The sequence below is a fragment of the Orbicella franksi genome, chromosome 4 (assembly GCF_964199315.1).
Source record: "Orbicella franksi chromosome 4, jaOrbFran1.1, whole genome shotgun sequence".
Classification (NCBI taxonomy): Eukaryota; Metazoa; Cnidaria; class Anthozoa; order Scleractinia; family Merulinidae; genus Orbicella; species Orbicella franksi.
The window spans coordinates 32,139,537-32,154,113 of record NC_138148.1 but is presented as its reverse complement, the minus strand read 5'-3'; the positions used below and the strand labels follow the sequence as shown (position 1 = coordinate 32,154,113).

At 42.2% G+C, this 14,577-nt stretch overlaps 4 protein-coding genes across 4 annotated transcripts; 2 read left to right on the top strand and 2 right to left on the bottom strand.

The window, feature by feature from the left end:
- The first annotated feature begins 484 nt into the window (after positions 1-484).
- Positions 485-2,257, top strand: LOC145485426 (uncharacterized). The gene has a single exon (XM_081464093.1). The coding sequence runs from the start codon at positions 502-504 to the stop codon at positions 1,351-1,353; it is 852 nt and encodes a 283-aa protein (XP_081320219.1). The 5' UTR covers positions 485-501; the 3' UTR covers positions 1,354-2,257.
- A 2,903-nt stretch (positions 2,258-5,160) lies between these two features.
- Positions 5,161-6,625, top strand: LOC145485425 (uncharacterized). The gene has a single exon (XM_081464092.1). The coding sequence runs from the start codon at positions 5,315-5,317 to the stop codon at positions 6,158-6,160; it is 846 nt and encodes a 281-aa protein (XP_081320218.1). The 5' UTR covers positions 5,161-5,314; the 3' UTR covers positions 6,161-6,625.
- A 1,239-nt stretch (positions 6,626-7,864) lies between these two features.
- On the bottom strand, positions 7,865-9,021 carry LOC145485424 (uncharacterized). Its single transcript, XM_081464091.1, has one exon. The coding sequence runs from the start codon at positions 8,835-8,837 to the stop codon at positions 7,977-7,979; it is 861 nt and encodes a 286-aa protein (XP_081320217.1). The 5' UTR covers positions 8,838-9,021; the 3' UTR covers positions 7,865-7,976.
- Positions 9,022-12,695: 3,674 nt separating this feature from the next.
- On the bottom strand, positions 12,696-14,566 carry LOC145484023 (uncharacterized). Its single transcript, XM_081462622.1, has 2 exons — positions 13,581-14,566; positions 12,696-13,203 (listed from the first exon to the last, which is right to left on the bottom strand). Exons 1-2 carry the CDS (start codon positions 13,954-13,956, stop codon positions 12,824-12,826), a joined length of 756 nt encoding a protein of 251 aa, XP_081318748.1. The 5' UTR covers positions 13,957-14,566; the 3' UTR covers positions 12,696-12,823.
- Between the last annotated feature and the right edge of the window lie 11 nt (positions 14,567-14,577).

Here is a 14,577-nt window from a genome sequence, read left to right as displayed (position 1 = left end):
ACTTTTTGAAAGGTAACAGCGTGTAACTGATTTAATCGATACAATTGTGAGTTTTTGAAGATCTTTGATCAGGCAAAAGCCGACAAATGTTAGAGAATTCTGCACATCAATATTTATTCTCTTAGCTTTTTTTTTTTTGCAGAATCTCTCTACCGTACCTTTGAATTGATTTGTCAACTGTCCGAAATCCTTGTTAGCGAAGCTGACTCCTTTATTTACAAACGAGAAAGGTGTCAAAATGTTGCATCCACCTTTTGTTTATATGTATTCTTAACACAATGTATGTTATGCAGCTTTTGTGTACACTTAAACGCTGTGTTGACAACTGCGCGACACAGTTTTCGAAGCTGATTAAACCCGGATCACGTGAACATCTTTGACAAAGGCTACAATTTGATTTGATGAAACGTAGATCACGTGAACATCTTTAGCAAAGGCTAGAATTTAATTTGGCATCAGTTACATATCACAAAGGCTACTAAGGTTGAGACCCGCGGCAAGATGATATCGATCTTTCGAGTTTTTGTTGCACTAAGTTTAATTGCCCTTGTTCTGGGTCATGGCCGACTTATCGACCCAGCCAGCCGGAACTCGGCTTGGCGATACGGCTTCGACACACCGAGGCAAGACACTGACAATGAGCTGAACTGTGGAGGGTTTAATGTCCAATGGTCCACCAACAAAGGCAAGTGTGGTGTGTGCGGTGACGCGCACCATTTGAAGGAACCCAAGTACATCCACCCAGGAAAGTACGCGACAAAAACCATCACCAAGACGTACAAAGAGGGGCAGGATATTGAAGTCATCGTGGATGTAACCTCCAACCATCAGGGCTACTTTACGTTCAGTGTGGGTGAGATCGGAACTCCTCCCATTACTCAAGAGAAGCTAAAGTATGTACTGAAACAGCCCAATGGCAAAACCAAGTGGCACATAAACTCGCAAGGAAATGACGTATTCAAGATCAAGTTGAAGCTACCCCGCGGCTTGACATGTGAACACTGCGTGATGCAGTGGTGGTGGAGGGTGGGCAATAACTGGGGCTGTGATGGGTCTGGTAATTGTGGGATGGGCAAAGGACCACAGGAGACCTTCGTAAACTGCGCTGACATCAGGATCACCAAAAGTGACGGAAGCGTGCCCCCACCTCCTCCAACACAACCTCCGGCTCCTACCCAGAAGCCTCCTAAGCCCACAACTCAGAGACCTACAGAGCCTCCACCAACCAACGCCCCTAATCCGGGGGGATGCAAAGCTACAGGTCACTTCAAAGGAAACCCTTCCATGGATGATTGGTGCAAAAGAAATTGCGCCAACGGTTACTGTCCACCCACACATTGCAAGTGTGAATAGAGCCAAGAGCCGTCAATTCAGTTAGTTAAATGTACTGCCGCAGTTAGAAAGCGAAGGCAGGATCTGTAGACTGGACAATGCAAACCTTGAGTAAAGAGATTTAATTAACGTACGGCCTTTTCAGTCGTGCTGTTCCACCTGTATCATACATAGATCTATAGCAAAACATGGCAATAATAGGTGTAGACTGAGAAGTGTCTTGTTTTATCCGAGAGTTGGTGTGTTCATTCGGGGAGAATAAGTACCAGGTGATGGCCAAACACTGCCTGAGCCAGGAATTCTCAGTAGTACTGACGTTGCTAAGCAACATATGGTGCTACCTTAATTTTGCTCAATACCTGTGAATGTGCTCAACATGAGTGGATAATAATACCTGCAAACTGCAGGCTTTTTGGGTACTTCGACGAAGATTTCACAAAAACAGATTTTGCTCTCCTGTGAGAAATCATGCCATTATCAGCCTCCTGTACTTCCTTCCTTTATGACAACCTAAAATGTTTTGCGCTACACTCCTCAATCACAATACCGTTGACGCCGTGATCACACAAAAAAAAGTCACCAAGATAGTCACCAATATTTCACTAAAATATAATCAAACATGGACGTACAAACACCCTCCTCCGATTTGACTACCAAACAGAGTTCCTCAGAAATCGCTCAAAATGTCCGAGAAAATGAGATGAATAAGAGCGTATCGATAATCTTCATTGTCACGGTTTTGAGTAAATTTATAACCGCCGAGGCGAATTCAGAAAGCTGACGCCTCGAGAGTTAAAGAAAGAAAGAATGATTTTTTTTTTCCTTTTTCGGGTAAGAGGGTAACGTTGTAGCTATCACCCATACAAGTTCCCTATGGTGGTTTAGAAATTGACACTTATCAACTTCAAGTTGAAAATTCAGCGTTTAGTCGTTGGCCACAACTTTGACCAATTTTTTTTCGCGTCCGAATCGTTGCAGAAATGAGATCAAATTTGAGAACGGCATTTCGCCGGTATTAACGAATCTGGCGGACAAAAAGAAACGTCCGGGTACGTTTTACAGATTCTCTTCTGAGTTAAAATAAAAATAAATAAATTACAATATTTAGAGAGGAAGCCACATTAGCCCTGGCTGGTTTTCATGCGGGTCCCCTATCCTGGTCGAGTTGAAATTTGTAGTGTTAGGTTTTTAGGAGAGAGGAAAACCGGAGAAAAACCCTCGGAGCAAGGCAAGAAGCAACGACACAAGCGCTCTCACCACTGCGCCATCTTTGCTCACGGCGTCCTTTTCCTCCATAAACATACAAATAAGACCATGTTAATAGCTCAACGGAAATCAGCTGTGTATATCTACTCCGTTCTAACACGGAATACTTATTTAGAAACCATAAAGGTGTGATTGCCTTGTGCACATCTTTTCGTACGTATCTCAAACAACACAACAGTATTGTTTAGCATTTTTGACGTATCTGCTCTGTGTTTACTTTCCCATCTCAACTGTTTCAATGTCATACATGAAGTGATTTTCAATAAAGGCATCAACTTAAGGTGGCTCAAAACAGTTTCCAGCACTTTTCAGACTTACAAATTTTGATAAGCAGGATAAGACTAAACTCTTAGCAGTTTAAAAAAACACTCTACATGGAGTTCAGTGCCGTCTTAAATTTTCAAATATTTTAGAGTGGCTCTTTGCCATGAATTTCGAGAAACTGCTGGAGTTGGAGAGACTTAAAAAAGTAACTATGAAACAGAAAAATACTTCTATCGTGATTACTTTAGTTCTGGGCCTACAGTTCAGCGGCGTCTCTACTTATACACAAAACTCTTCTCGAGTTTCAAAGTCAATTGTTCATCCTCGATGTTGTTCTGTTTTTACCATCTTGATATTTAAGGTTTTAAAATCATTTTTGTTGGATGAGCAAATGTGGTATTTTATTTAATGCCTTCCTATTGTCGCATTTTGAGGAAAGCGTGATTTGTTGACACAATCTCGAGAGAGAGGAGTGACGCGTAGGCCTTTCCACAAATATCCGGAAATGTTTGGAGATATTTAGAAGTTTCCGAGATATTTATAAAATATTAAGATGTTTAGAAAATCTGTGGATATTTAGAAATATTCATAGTTTTTTTTTTTACTTAGTCCTGTGTTTTTCTCGCTATTTTCTGAAACAGTGCTCAGTATGCTAGAAGCAAACCAGTTTAGCGATTTTCTACTCGAAAAATATATTCCATATCACTTAAAAAGCCATAAAGCACCAGGAGCCCATCACCAGGTGATGGGCTCCTGAAAGCAGCAATTTTTGAAAATGGCGGATGCTGGTAACATCGAAGCGCCTAAATCTTCTTCCTCAACTTCTGTTACTGCAAGAAAAATTTTGAAAATTTTTTCTTAAATGATTCAAAATCGGTGTATTTTTACAATAAAAAAGAGATATTTAGAGGGTTTACCGAGATATTTAGGAATTTTTTTGCGATATTTAGGGAGAATTTTTGAGTATTTGCGGAACGATACTAAGGCGATTTTACTTGGGTTGATGTTTGTAGAAAGGCCTAGTGACGCGACTGGAAGCTTGCCAGCCGTGATTTCTGGCGGGAAAATGGTTTACTTTGTTTTCGCAATTTTTTTGACGTATCAACATATTTTTGGAAAAGTCAGCAGTAATCTGAAGAGATTGTCCAAGATTTGTGGGGTAAACGGATGAAATAATGCTTTCGATTAACTTGTTCAAGTTGAATTCAATTGATATTGTCTATAATACGGCAACCTATTTGATTTTTTTAAAGACCTCCTGAGATGTACCTCTGATAACACTACATATTTTTTTGTTTATAACGAGTGAGTGAGCAATCCTCTCCATTTACTTTCTGCGGTTTAGTTTTTGTTAACAACGGATTCATGCATAAGCATACTTGCGAGATGTTTGGAGAGCACGAAAAAAGCGTAAGAGCTGCTGGAGGTGCAGTCGAGTGCAACTTTATCTTCTTGAGTGTTCTCCAAGCTTTCCTGAAGTACGTCATAACTCAGTTGCAAGTGGAAATGGCCAAACGAAGCTAACTTTGCTCACGCTATGAGCGTGCACCGTTGGATTATGATGAGTGCTTAGGTATGTACTGCGTTGCGCGGCTCTGCTAGAGAACATCACATCTTTCGAACGTAAATTCACACAGAATGCTAATAAATGAGATGGTGGAGTTTTAGTCTGGTGGATTTACGAGGAGATGTATTTTCTGTCATTACCTCAGGTATAATCGAGCTCGACAAAGAATTCCGAGCTGTCCAGCATAAACTGCTAGAACGGACTCCTAGCTGGAGAACTTAGACATCTTTTCCCGAGTATGCCTATGTCACTGACAGAAAAATCGTCTTCTCATTAACTCAGTAGTAATTGAGGGTGTAAAGGTGGCCCATTTTTCCGAAGAATACATGTAACTTCAGCGAATACCGCTGAAATAGTAGTTGTTTAGTTTTTAGTCATTAAAGCCTTGGTCAAACGGCGCATGATAGTCGATAATAGTTGATGATAGTCGGTGAAAATTCGGGGAGAATCATTCAACTATCATGCATCGTTTGGCCAGGCGTTTAAAGACTTATCTAAACCTCCTTCCCCCCATCCCACCCCACCCCCCTTCGCTCACAAAACCCCTGCATATACAAAAAAATGCTCCTTGTTTACCAATGATCACCTGCAGTCAGGTTTAGGATCAGCTGTGTGTAACTTGTGAACGTTTTCTCTGTGCCAGAGTGACACTCTTATTTCAAGCCATAAAGGTGAGAATACATAGTACAGAACTTCTGTTTGTATGTCTTTCCCACACTAGACGGCTTTCACAGAATTTTAAACATGCTTCTTCTGAGTTTACCTTGGATAACACAGCTGATTCCACGTGGAACACCACGTGAAAAACTTCAAAGGCTATAATTTGAAGTGCTATCTGTTCGAGATTGCAAAAGCCAAGAAGGTGCCGAACAAAACGCACTCAAGATGACAGCGATTTTTGGAGCCTTTGTTGCGCTTAATGTAATAACCTTAGTTCTAGGCCACGGCAGACTTATCGATCCTGCAAGTCGGAACTCAGCTTGGCGTTACGGCTTTGATACGCCAAGACACGACACAGACAATGAGCTGAACTGTGGCGGGTTTAGCGTTCAATGGGACACCAACAAAGGCAAGTGTGGAGTCTGTGGAGATCCGTACCACTTCAAAGCGGGCAAAGCGCTGTACACAGCCCCTGGAATGTACGCGACAGGAACCATCACGAAGACGTACAGAGAGGGGCAGGAGATTAAGGTGCTGGTCGACGTGACATCCAACCATCAGGGACACTTTACGTTCAGTCTGGGTAAGATTGGAAAGCCTCCCATTACACAAGAGAAACTGACGCACGTTCTGAGGCAGCCCAATGGTGATACCAAGTGGAAAATCAACTCCAAGAGAAACGAGGTGTTTGAGATCAAGCTGAAGCTTCCCAGAGGCTTGACATGTGATCACTGCGTGATTCAGTGGTGGTGGAGAGTGGCCAACAGCTGGGGTTGCGACGGGCCTGGTAACTGTGGGATGGGTAAAGGAGAACAGGAGACCTTCGTAAACTGCGCAGACATCAGAATTACTAAGAGCGACGGAAGCGTGCCCCCACCTCCTCCAACGGAGGCACCGCCTCCTAAGCCCACAACCCAGAGACCTACCGAACCTCCACCAACCAACGCACCTGATCCAGGGGGGTGCAAAGCCGTAGGCCCTCACAAAGGCAACAAGGCTATGGATGTTTGGTGCGTTAGCAATTGCGCTAAGGGATACTGCCCCGCGTCTATTTGTAATTGTCCGAAGTAGACGGGATAACTGTGAAACCATCAATTTCTCGATATTATTAAAAAGGGAGAGGGATTATCTGTAAGCTGGATAATACACGTTGTAACAGTAAGGTGACGTCATCATTTCAATAAATGAAGACTCAAAGTACTAGGGTTAAGTGTATTTCACTATTTTCATGGGGGTGGGGTGTTAGAAAAGCAATGCATGAGCTAGTTATTTTACTCTGTTCTCAAAAGCTGTGGGATGCGAGTTTTAGCGTTTTTTGACCACGATAGTCATTATTTATATGTTATTGAACAAACGTGAGGTCCATATTGGAGAAATATTGGTCTCGTTCTTTTTTGCAGGTTTATGGACCGAGCCGAACGCGAGGTCCATAAACTTGCAAAAAGAAGAAACAAGACCAATATTTTTCAATATGGACCGAACAAGCTAGTTCAATAAGGTATCTATTATAATGGCTCTTTTTAATCTGCTGATTAATCTGCCATCCTCTTCTCGGTAAACGCGCGCGCGAAAGGTAAGAATTAATTTACGTTCGTTAAATGAAATTTTCCTCCAAACATGAAGGTAAAATGATTTCTACTTTAGAAAAACTGTTTATTTTGTGCGACGAAATTGTAATTTTCCGAAATCAGTTCATGACAGGCCGGGAGCCATAATCGGGGACGGATTCCCCGATTATGGCTCCTGTTCATAAGCGGTCCATCTTAGCGGTCCGTGTTGCAAAATTTGAACCGCTGAGGAAACCAATCAGAATTCTCCTTTTCACCCCGGAAGGGTTCAGCCATTTAATAAAAAAACTTATCTTTCACGTTGTTCCAACTGTACTGACGAAGTGTGAATAGTTTCATGCGCGAGTTAATATTTAATATATTGGAATAAAACTTAGGTGTTTCAAGTTCCCCTTACACATACCTACAGCACGCTTTTACCGACCCTGAAAAAGGTCCTGGGGAAATCTTTCTAGAGGCCCACTGGAGAAATCTCCAAATGGCTAATTTCAAACCCTAAAAAGGCCCTCGCACCTCCTCGCCACTAATATACCTTTCAGCCGTGAAATTTTGAAAGCCTCTTTAAAATCCTACATGACAGTTTATCCTACTCTTTTCCATGCTTCAACTCTTGAAAACCCTACCCTTTTATATACATCCAGCCTAAAAAAAAAGGACCCTTTCTGGGAACCTTCCTGTTTTGACCTTTAGGGAGCTTAAGCAACGACGACGACGACGCCGAGGACGAGGACGACGCCAAGTCAAAAATGAATTTATGTTTTACCAGTGAAATTCGCAATTGTCTAGATCTGTTTAGTAGGCCAATGGCTCTAAAAACGTGCTCAGGCGGCTAAATATGCAGTTACAGCGTTCAATTCAAAATGGAAATACGAAACATTAGCCGTCGTCGTTCGTGTTCCTCAGACCACGCCGAACTTGGTCATTTCACGTTGTTGTTTTGCAGTGGACGGCAAAGAAATGTACAAAGATTTATAACGCACGTGCACAGCCATTGTTCTGCTCATTAAGACTTTTGTTTGGTGGCGTTCTCGTTGCTGTCGTCGTCGTGATCTGCTTAAGGTCCCTTATGCTATTAGGATTACTCCCGAAGTACCCCTCACCCGCAGTTCTTGCTTGGCTCAATGCAATGAGATCAGTTATTCGTTTCTACTTTATATATTTACTGTGAACAACATCTTAAGTCAGCTGGTGCAGAAGACGTCTCATCTTTATTACAAGTAAATCAGACCAAGCTACAGCCAAAAACTCAATCTTCAAACAAACATTTAACGGAACTCGATATAACAACTTTTAAGTGTTAAAACAGTGAACAGGAGTTTTCAAGAACAGATACAGTGGCTAGAAGGGCAATTACCCAGTGCACAGTTGTTCTGACACCATGTATTCATATGAGATTGCCCGGTCCAGCTTCCTGTGGCTTTGCACCCTCCAGTAGGAGGTTTTGGTGTTGGCGCCGAGGTAGCTGGTTCTTGTGTCGTGCCTACCACTGTCATCATAGGTGTATCTGGGTCGGGCTCCTCCGTCGAGGGAGCCGGACCTCCTGCTGGTACGATCCTGATATCTGCGCAGTTCACAAAGGTCTCTTGTCTCTTCGCCAGTCCTTCTCCGCAAACGCCTTCATCATTACAGCCCCAGTTGTTACCAACTTTCCACCACCATTGCACCACGCAGTGATCACATGTCAGGCCTTCTGGTAGCATGAGCTTAATCTTGAACACTCCATCCCTGGAAGAGTGAAGCGGCCATGTGTTGGAACCATCAGGCTGCAACAGAATGTGCTTCAGTTGTTCTTGAGTGATGGGACGCTTCTCCACCTTGCCCACGCTAAAGCGAAAGAACCCTTGATGATTTGAAGTGATCTTAACGCTGACCTCGATCTGTTGTCCTTCTTTGTATGTCTTGGTTACGAAACGGTCCTTCGCGTACCTGCCAGGGTAGACATACCTCGGGTTTTTAAGATGATACGCATCTCCACAAACGCCACATTTGCCTTTGTTCTTACTCCACTGGACGCTAAAGCCTCCGCAATTCAACTCGTTATCTGTGTACTGCGCTGGACGATTGGGAAAAAATCTCCATGCGGAGTTTCTGCTGGCGGGATCTATCAGCATGCCGTGACCGAGTACCAAGGTAACCAAGCTTGCGCCAACAAAAAGACGAACGATTTCTCTCGCTCTCATTGTCTCCAAGTGTGAACTAGACAAAGCTCTAGAACAAATGAAGCTCACAACTTTCTCAAGTGTTAATTTGGTGATTCTAAACGTTTTACACGACCAGTGTCACGTCAAGCAAACAGCTGTGCTTTTTGACCAAAATATTTGGCGAAGCGTAAAAACTGGGAGGGCTTTGTTCACAATCGCGAAGTTGTTGGTCAAAGCTGTATAAGCAAGGCTTTTGTGTCGCAAGCTTCTTGTACAAATGCAGCGCGGTTTGTTAGCCTTGTATTGACGTGCAATATTTATAGAGGCAGGCCAGGAACTCAGTCGCCTGAACAAACTTCCCGCACGAAACATCTTTATGAAAGCGGAAACCTTATATTAATCTCAACTCCAACACTTGGCGAGTATGAATTGCCCAATATCAGTGCTAATGACAAAATTAGAAATACAACTTGAAAATGATGTTCAAACTCATGATATTAGCTATCGGTTAAAATAACTATTTACAAGACTGACTAAGTTGAGAATACCGTAAACGAAAAAATGCAGAGGTTTTTTTGTTGTTGTCTTAATGAAGTAAACTACGAAACTGTTGATGAAAACTTAATCAACCTTGAAAACGGCCATGATTTTTTTCCCTTAATTTTGAAGTATTCTAACCTTTTCATCCAATAGACATTTTAGGACGTCTTAAGCTTTTACAAAAACTAACATTAAGAAAGGCTACAAGCCCCGTTGGTTCGTCAGCCACCTATTTAACGAGTCGTTCACATTTGATTTTGCCTAGGCCTTTCCACAGATATCCGGATATTTTTTGGTATATTTAGAAGTTTCCGAGATATTTAGAAATATTAAGATATTTTAGATATTTTAGGGATATTTAGAAATATTCATAGCTTTTTTTGGCTGAGCCCTGTGTTTTCCTCGCTATTCCTTTGAAACAAGACTCAGTTTTATGCCAGAAACAATCCAGTTGAGCGATTTTCCCACTCGCAAAAAGTATTGCATATCAATAAAAGCTCTAAAAGAGCAATTTTCGAAAATGGCGGATGTTGGTAACTTCGAAGCGCCTAAATCTCTTCCTCAATGCCTAATACTGCAAGAAAATTTTGAAAATTTCGGCCTAAGTGGTTCAAAATGGGTGTATCTTTACGACAAAAATAAGAGATATTTAGAGTGCTTTCGAGATATTTAGAACATTTTTTGTGATATTTGGGAGATTTTTTTAGAATTTCCGGCAAGATATTGAAGCGATCTTACGTGATATTTGTGGAGAGGCCTAATTTTCCCCGAAGGCAGCCTTGTAAGGGCATTTTGTTTCAAAGATTATCAACAAAAGCCCTTCACACTTGAACATCGCTCTGAACTATGAGACAGGTCCGAAGCAGGGTATTGATCTACGGGTCAGGTCTTAAATAGGGCATCAAATCTTTGGTCAGGTCATAAATAGAGTTGGGAAAATCACAGATTTTGGTCTTAAATAGGGTAAGAGGAGGCGGGCTGCACACCCCCACCCAATTTTTCTAGGAGTTCCCCCGGGGTGGTAAATCTTATTATCATCAACCATTTATTGTAACTACTCATTCACTGTGTTAAATGCACTACTCTAGCTTTAATCAATGTGTTAATTACTTCATTCATTCATTCACTCTTTGATTCACTCATTCATTTACTCTTTCTTTCCTTGCTTTTTTCATTCATGGTGAAATCCTAATATCGGTGCAGTTCACAAAGGTCTCTTGCGTCTTCCCCAAGTCCACTCCGCAGTCGCCGTCCTCATTTTAGATTAAAATCTAGCTAGCCATTTTGCTTGACTAGTGTCATGTCAAGCGAACAGCTGTGTTTTTCGACAAAAAAATATTGGTGAAACGTAAATACTGGGAGATCTTTGTTCAAAATCGCGAAGTCGAAGGATGGTCAAAGCTGTATAAGCAAGGCTTTTGTGTTGTTTGAGATTGTAAGTTTCTTGGGCAAATGCAGTACGGTTTGTTAACCCTGTATTGACGTGCAAGATTTATACAGGCAGTTTAGGAACTCGGTCGCCTGAGCAAACTTCCCGCAGCAAAGATTTCTCAGTAGAGCCGGGAAACCTTATATAACAACACTTTGTAAATAGTATCAGAAGCATATCACCTAGAACTAGGTGACATGCTTCTGCTAGTATATATCGGTTATTGTCCAAGCGTGAGGTCAAGATGGCTTGTTATGGACCGAGACGGAGTCGAGGTCCATAAACACGCAAAAAATCACGGAAAAAAATAAAATAAATAGTAATATTCCAATATCAATGCTGATGACGAAATAGGAAATACAAATTGTAATATTAGCTATTGGTTAAAGTAACTATTTACAATGGTGAATGAGGTTAAAATACCTCAACGAAAAAAAAGGGGATATTTTTTTTGGCTTAATTTAGTCATCTTCAAAACCGTTGCCTTATAATGACTTAATTATCATCGAAAACGGTTAGGATTTTTTCCCTATTTTAAGTAACTTAACCTTTTCAGCGTTATAAAAATTTTGTGAGAAACATCACTTCAATATGTTTAACTACACTTCAGAAAGTAGACCGTGACGCCCCCATAATTTTTTTCAATTTCAATGCAAATTAGTCATGTTGTCCGCCCGAAAGTGCAAACATTGGAAATAAGACAATGCTTGGAAAATCGGCTCGTGGGAATTTCTTAGTCTAGTGGAAAACGTGACAGGTCAAAATAGAAATAAGCGTTCTTTCAGATCGTCCCGTACTTTCGTTTATCAAGTTTCTCCAGGTTGTAGGCGACATTTTAGGGGACTGTGCGAGGAATATTTCTGAAGAAAACTCTGTCTCGCTTACGAGTGTAAATATTATTTGGGTGCTGACCATTTGCATAAGTGTCCACATTTTTTCATGGTTTTTTGTTGGCTTAGAACGCTAGTCTCTTCTCCAATAATCACTCTTTTGAATTTTCAGCGCGGCAAAAGAGTAATACAACCAGTGACTTCATAAGACTGTTTTGGCCGCGTCAAGATGGCCGCCAATTTTGTACTCAATCAGCCAACTTCGAAAAAGCAGGGCCTTAACATGGTGTATGACTTTCATAGTCGTTCGAGTTCATTCCGGTTTTCCGTATGTGGCTGGGTCCCAAAATCTTGCTCTCGTTTTACTGGCAACTTTCTCGTGGAGTTCTGGTCAAACCCGGAAACTTTCTCCACCGCAGAGGCTTAAAGGTTTTTTTTTTTTCGGATGGGGAGTCCGCTGAACGATATGACTGCAGGCGCAGGGTTACGTAAGGAGCGACGGTGCATGCACTCAGCTCGCACGGCGGCTTTCTATAAAGAACGTTTTGAACCTTTGCCTCGTAGATGCGAGCACGTGGCGTAGGAGGGGTGGTAAAACCATGTTTGCAAGCTGGAAAGAATTGTTGACACATGCATGGCCTTATGCGCCAACCGCGCTCTAGATAACAATGATGATGAAAAAACAGTTGTATGAAGGCCGTCGATAGGTTTCATCATCTTTCGCGTTCTCTCCTCCTAGTTTGACCAGGGCTAGGATGACAGTCGTTGGCACTCTCTATCATTCTTCTAGTGAGGCATTTAATCGTTCAGAAAAATTTCAAACTGTGTATCATCCATTCCGGTTTAAATTTTCCCAGCTTGTCTGATAGGATCTTCATTACATGTAGCGAGTATGATTCTTCTAAATAAAATAAATTAAAGGTAGCTTAATTTGGCTATGTTTCAAAAAGGGATAACTGCGGTACGAGATAACATCCTGAGAGGTTTAAATCCAAATTTTTCGTCAACACTTCTCTGCACTGACTACGTGTATTGCCATTAATTTGTTTGCACGATTTGTTTCGGGAGTGGAGGATCCCTTTAAAAGTAATTAAATCGCTCTAGTTAATCGTCAATATAAAAAAAAACAACTGCATGGGGTAAAAGTTTTATTTTAATTTTCTTAACGTGAAGGAGTTACACACATTTCGCGTCTACAATACACCGCTGGTCAACTTGCCAATTTCCTAGCAGGCGCACATGTTGCTAGGGCAGTAACCGCTGCCACATGTTCGCTTGCACCAGTCATCCATGCTTGCATTTCCTTTCCAGGGACCAGTAGCTTTACATTTACTGGGGTCTGGCGCATCTGTGGCAGGGGGCTTCGTCGGCGGCCGCTTGGTTGGTGGAGGGAAGCGCGTCGGTGGAACGCTGCCGTCACTCTTCGTGATGGTGACGTCAGCACAGTTGACAAATGTCTCCTGCTTCGCATTCCCGCCCAAACCACAATCTTTGTCGGTACAGCCCCAGTTGTTCCCAATCCTCCACCACCATCGGAGAACACAACGGGCGCAAGTTAAGCCAGCGGGTAACTTGAGCTTGATTTTAAAAACATCGTTGCCTGAACCTAAAATGAAAACAGCATCATAAAGCACGTGTCTTAAGCAAGCGCAAGTATGTCATTCCTTTCACTTTCAACGTGAGGTCACTTTTCTATCTTATTCAACGCAAGATGTGATGAAAAACAGCTATTAAGGGATAAACTAGCAAACTTTCGGCTATTGATTAAAAAAGAATATGGGTTCAGAAAGTTTGAATTGTGTTTCGCACCAAAGGGATTCATAAAGAGCCTCAGTATTTTGTAGCCGCGGCTTTGTAATCGTGCGACAGAAGTCTGAGTAACACCAAGCGTTCTTGTCTGTTGACGTCTGTCGTCAAGATGGGAAAAAACAACAACAACACTGGTTTCTATGGATAAGAAACTAGGTTTTTGACACCCCTTACCTTTTGGTAGTTTCCAGTAGTCTTGACCGTTCGGTTGCTTCAGCAGGTAAACCAGTTTCTCCTCTGTGATGGGCTCTGTATCCAGCTCTCCGATCTTAAAGAAAAACGTCCCCATGTGATTGGAGGTAATCTCGATCAACACCTCAATCTCTTGGCCCTCTCTGTAGGTCTTGGTGATGATACCATTAGCGTACTTTCCTGGATAAATGTGCGGTTGGTTCTTCTCGTGGTACGGGTCCCCGCAAACTCCACACTTCCCTCCGTTGGTTTTCCACTGCACATTGAATCCCCCACAGTTGAGCTCGTTATCCGTGTAGTGGGGCGGGTTAGGAAAGCCGTACCGCCAGGCTGAATTTCGGCTCGGCGGGTCGATCATGCGGCCATGACCGTGGTCGAAAAAACCAAGCGTAGAACAATTAGAATCTTAAAACCCGACTTGGGTTCCATGGCTGGTTGAGACAATAAGGCACTCGATAGACTTCCAGAATCTTTTAAGCTGGATCAAACTGTACAGTAAGAGATTGACATCGTCTACACTTTGACAACTTCAAAGCTGATCTATTGAAACAGTATTTTCTGTTGTTTATTCACAAGTGCAGACTTCTGTCTTGTTGCTGACGAAGCGTCGTACACGGCACTTTGTTCACAGAATCTGTTTCGACTAGACCACACTGGTTGGCTCAGCCATGCTAGGACATAATCATGTCACGTGGCTTAGCATCCAAATTGTGGCGTGTGCCTATTGACGCAAACATTCTCGTGTTTGGCATGTGCCAGTTGGTATTTACATATCACGTGTCTGGCATGTGCTTATCATGCAGTGCAGCTGACCAAAGAACAGAAGTGGTGTCTGTGTTAAGAAAGACAAGCTTTCAAGACCATAATAGTGCATTTGGCAAGTTTCTTTTTTCAAGTGTTGTGTCATTAAGTCGAAATACGTTGGCCGCTCAAGATGGAATTTCTTTTGGGGACTTGCCTAGATTGTAGTAACCGGTGT

Excerpts from the sequence above, each read along its gene's own strand:
- LOC145484023 (XM_081462622.1), bottom strand. The coding sequence starts at position 13,956 with ATGATCGACCCGCCGAGCCGAAATTCAGCCTGGCGGTACGGCTTTCCT. Across the intron at positions 13,204-13,580 it reads CTACTGGAAACTACCAAAAG|GTTCAGGCAACGATGTTTTT; the intron begins GTAAGGGGTGTC and ends TTTTCATTTTAG.
- LOC145485425 (XM_081464092.1), top strand. The coding sequence starts at position 5,315 with ATGACAGCGATTTTTGGAGCCTTTGTTGCGCTTAATGTAATAACCTTA.
- LOC145485426 (XM_081464093.1), top strand. The coding sequence starts at position 502 with ATGATATCGATCTTTCGAGTTTTTGTTGCACTAAGTTTAATTGCCCTT.
- LOC145485424 (XM_081464091.1), bottom strand. The coding sequence starts at position 8,837 with ATGAGAGCGAGAGAAATCGTTCGTCTTTTTGTTGGCGCAAGCTTGGTT.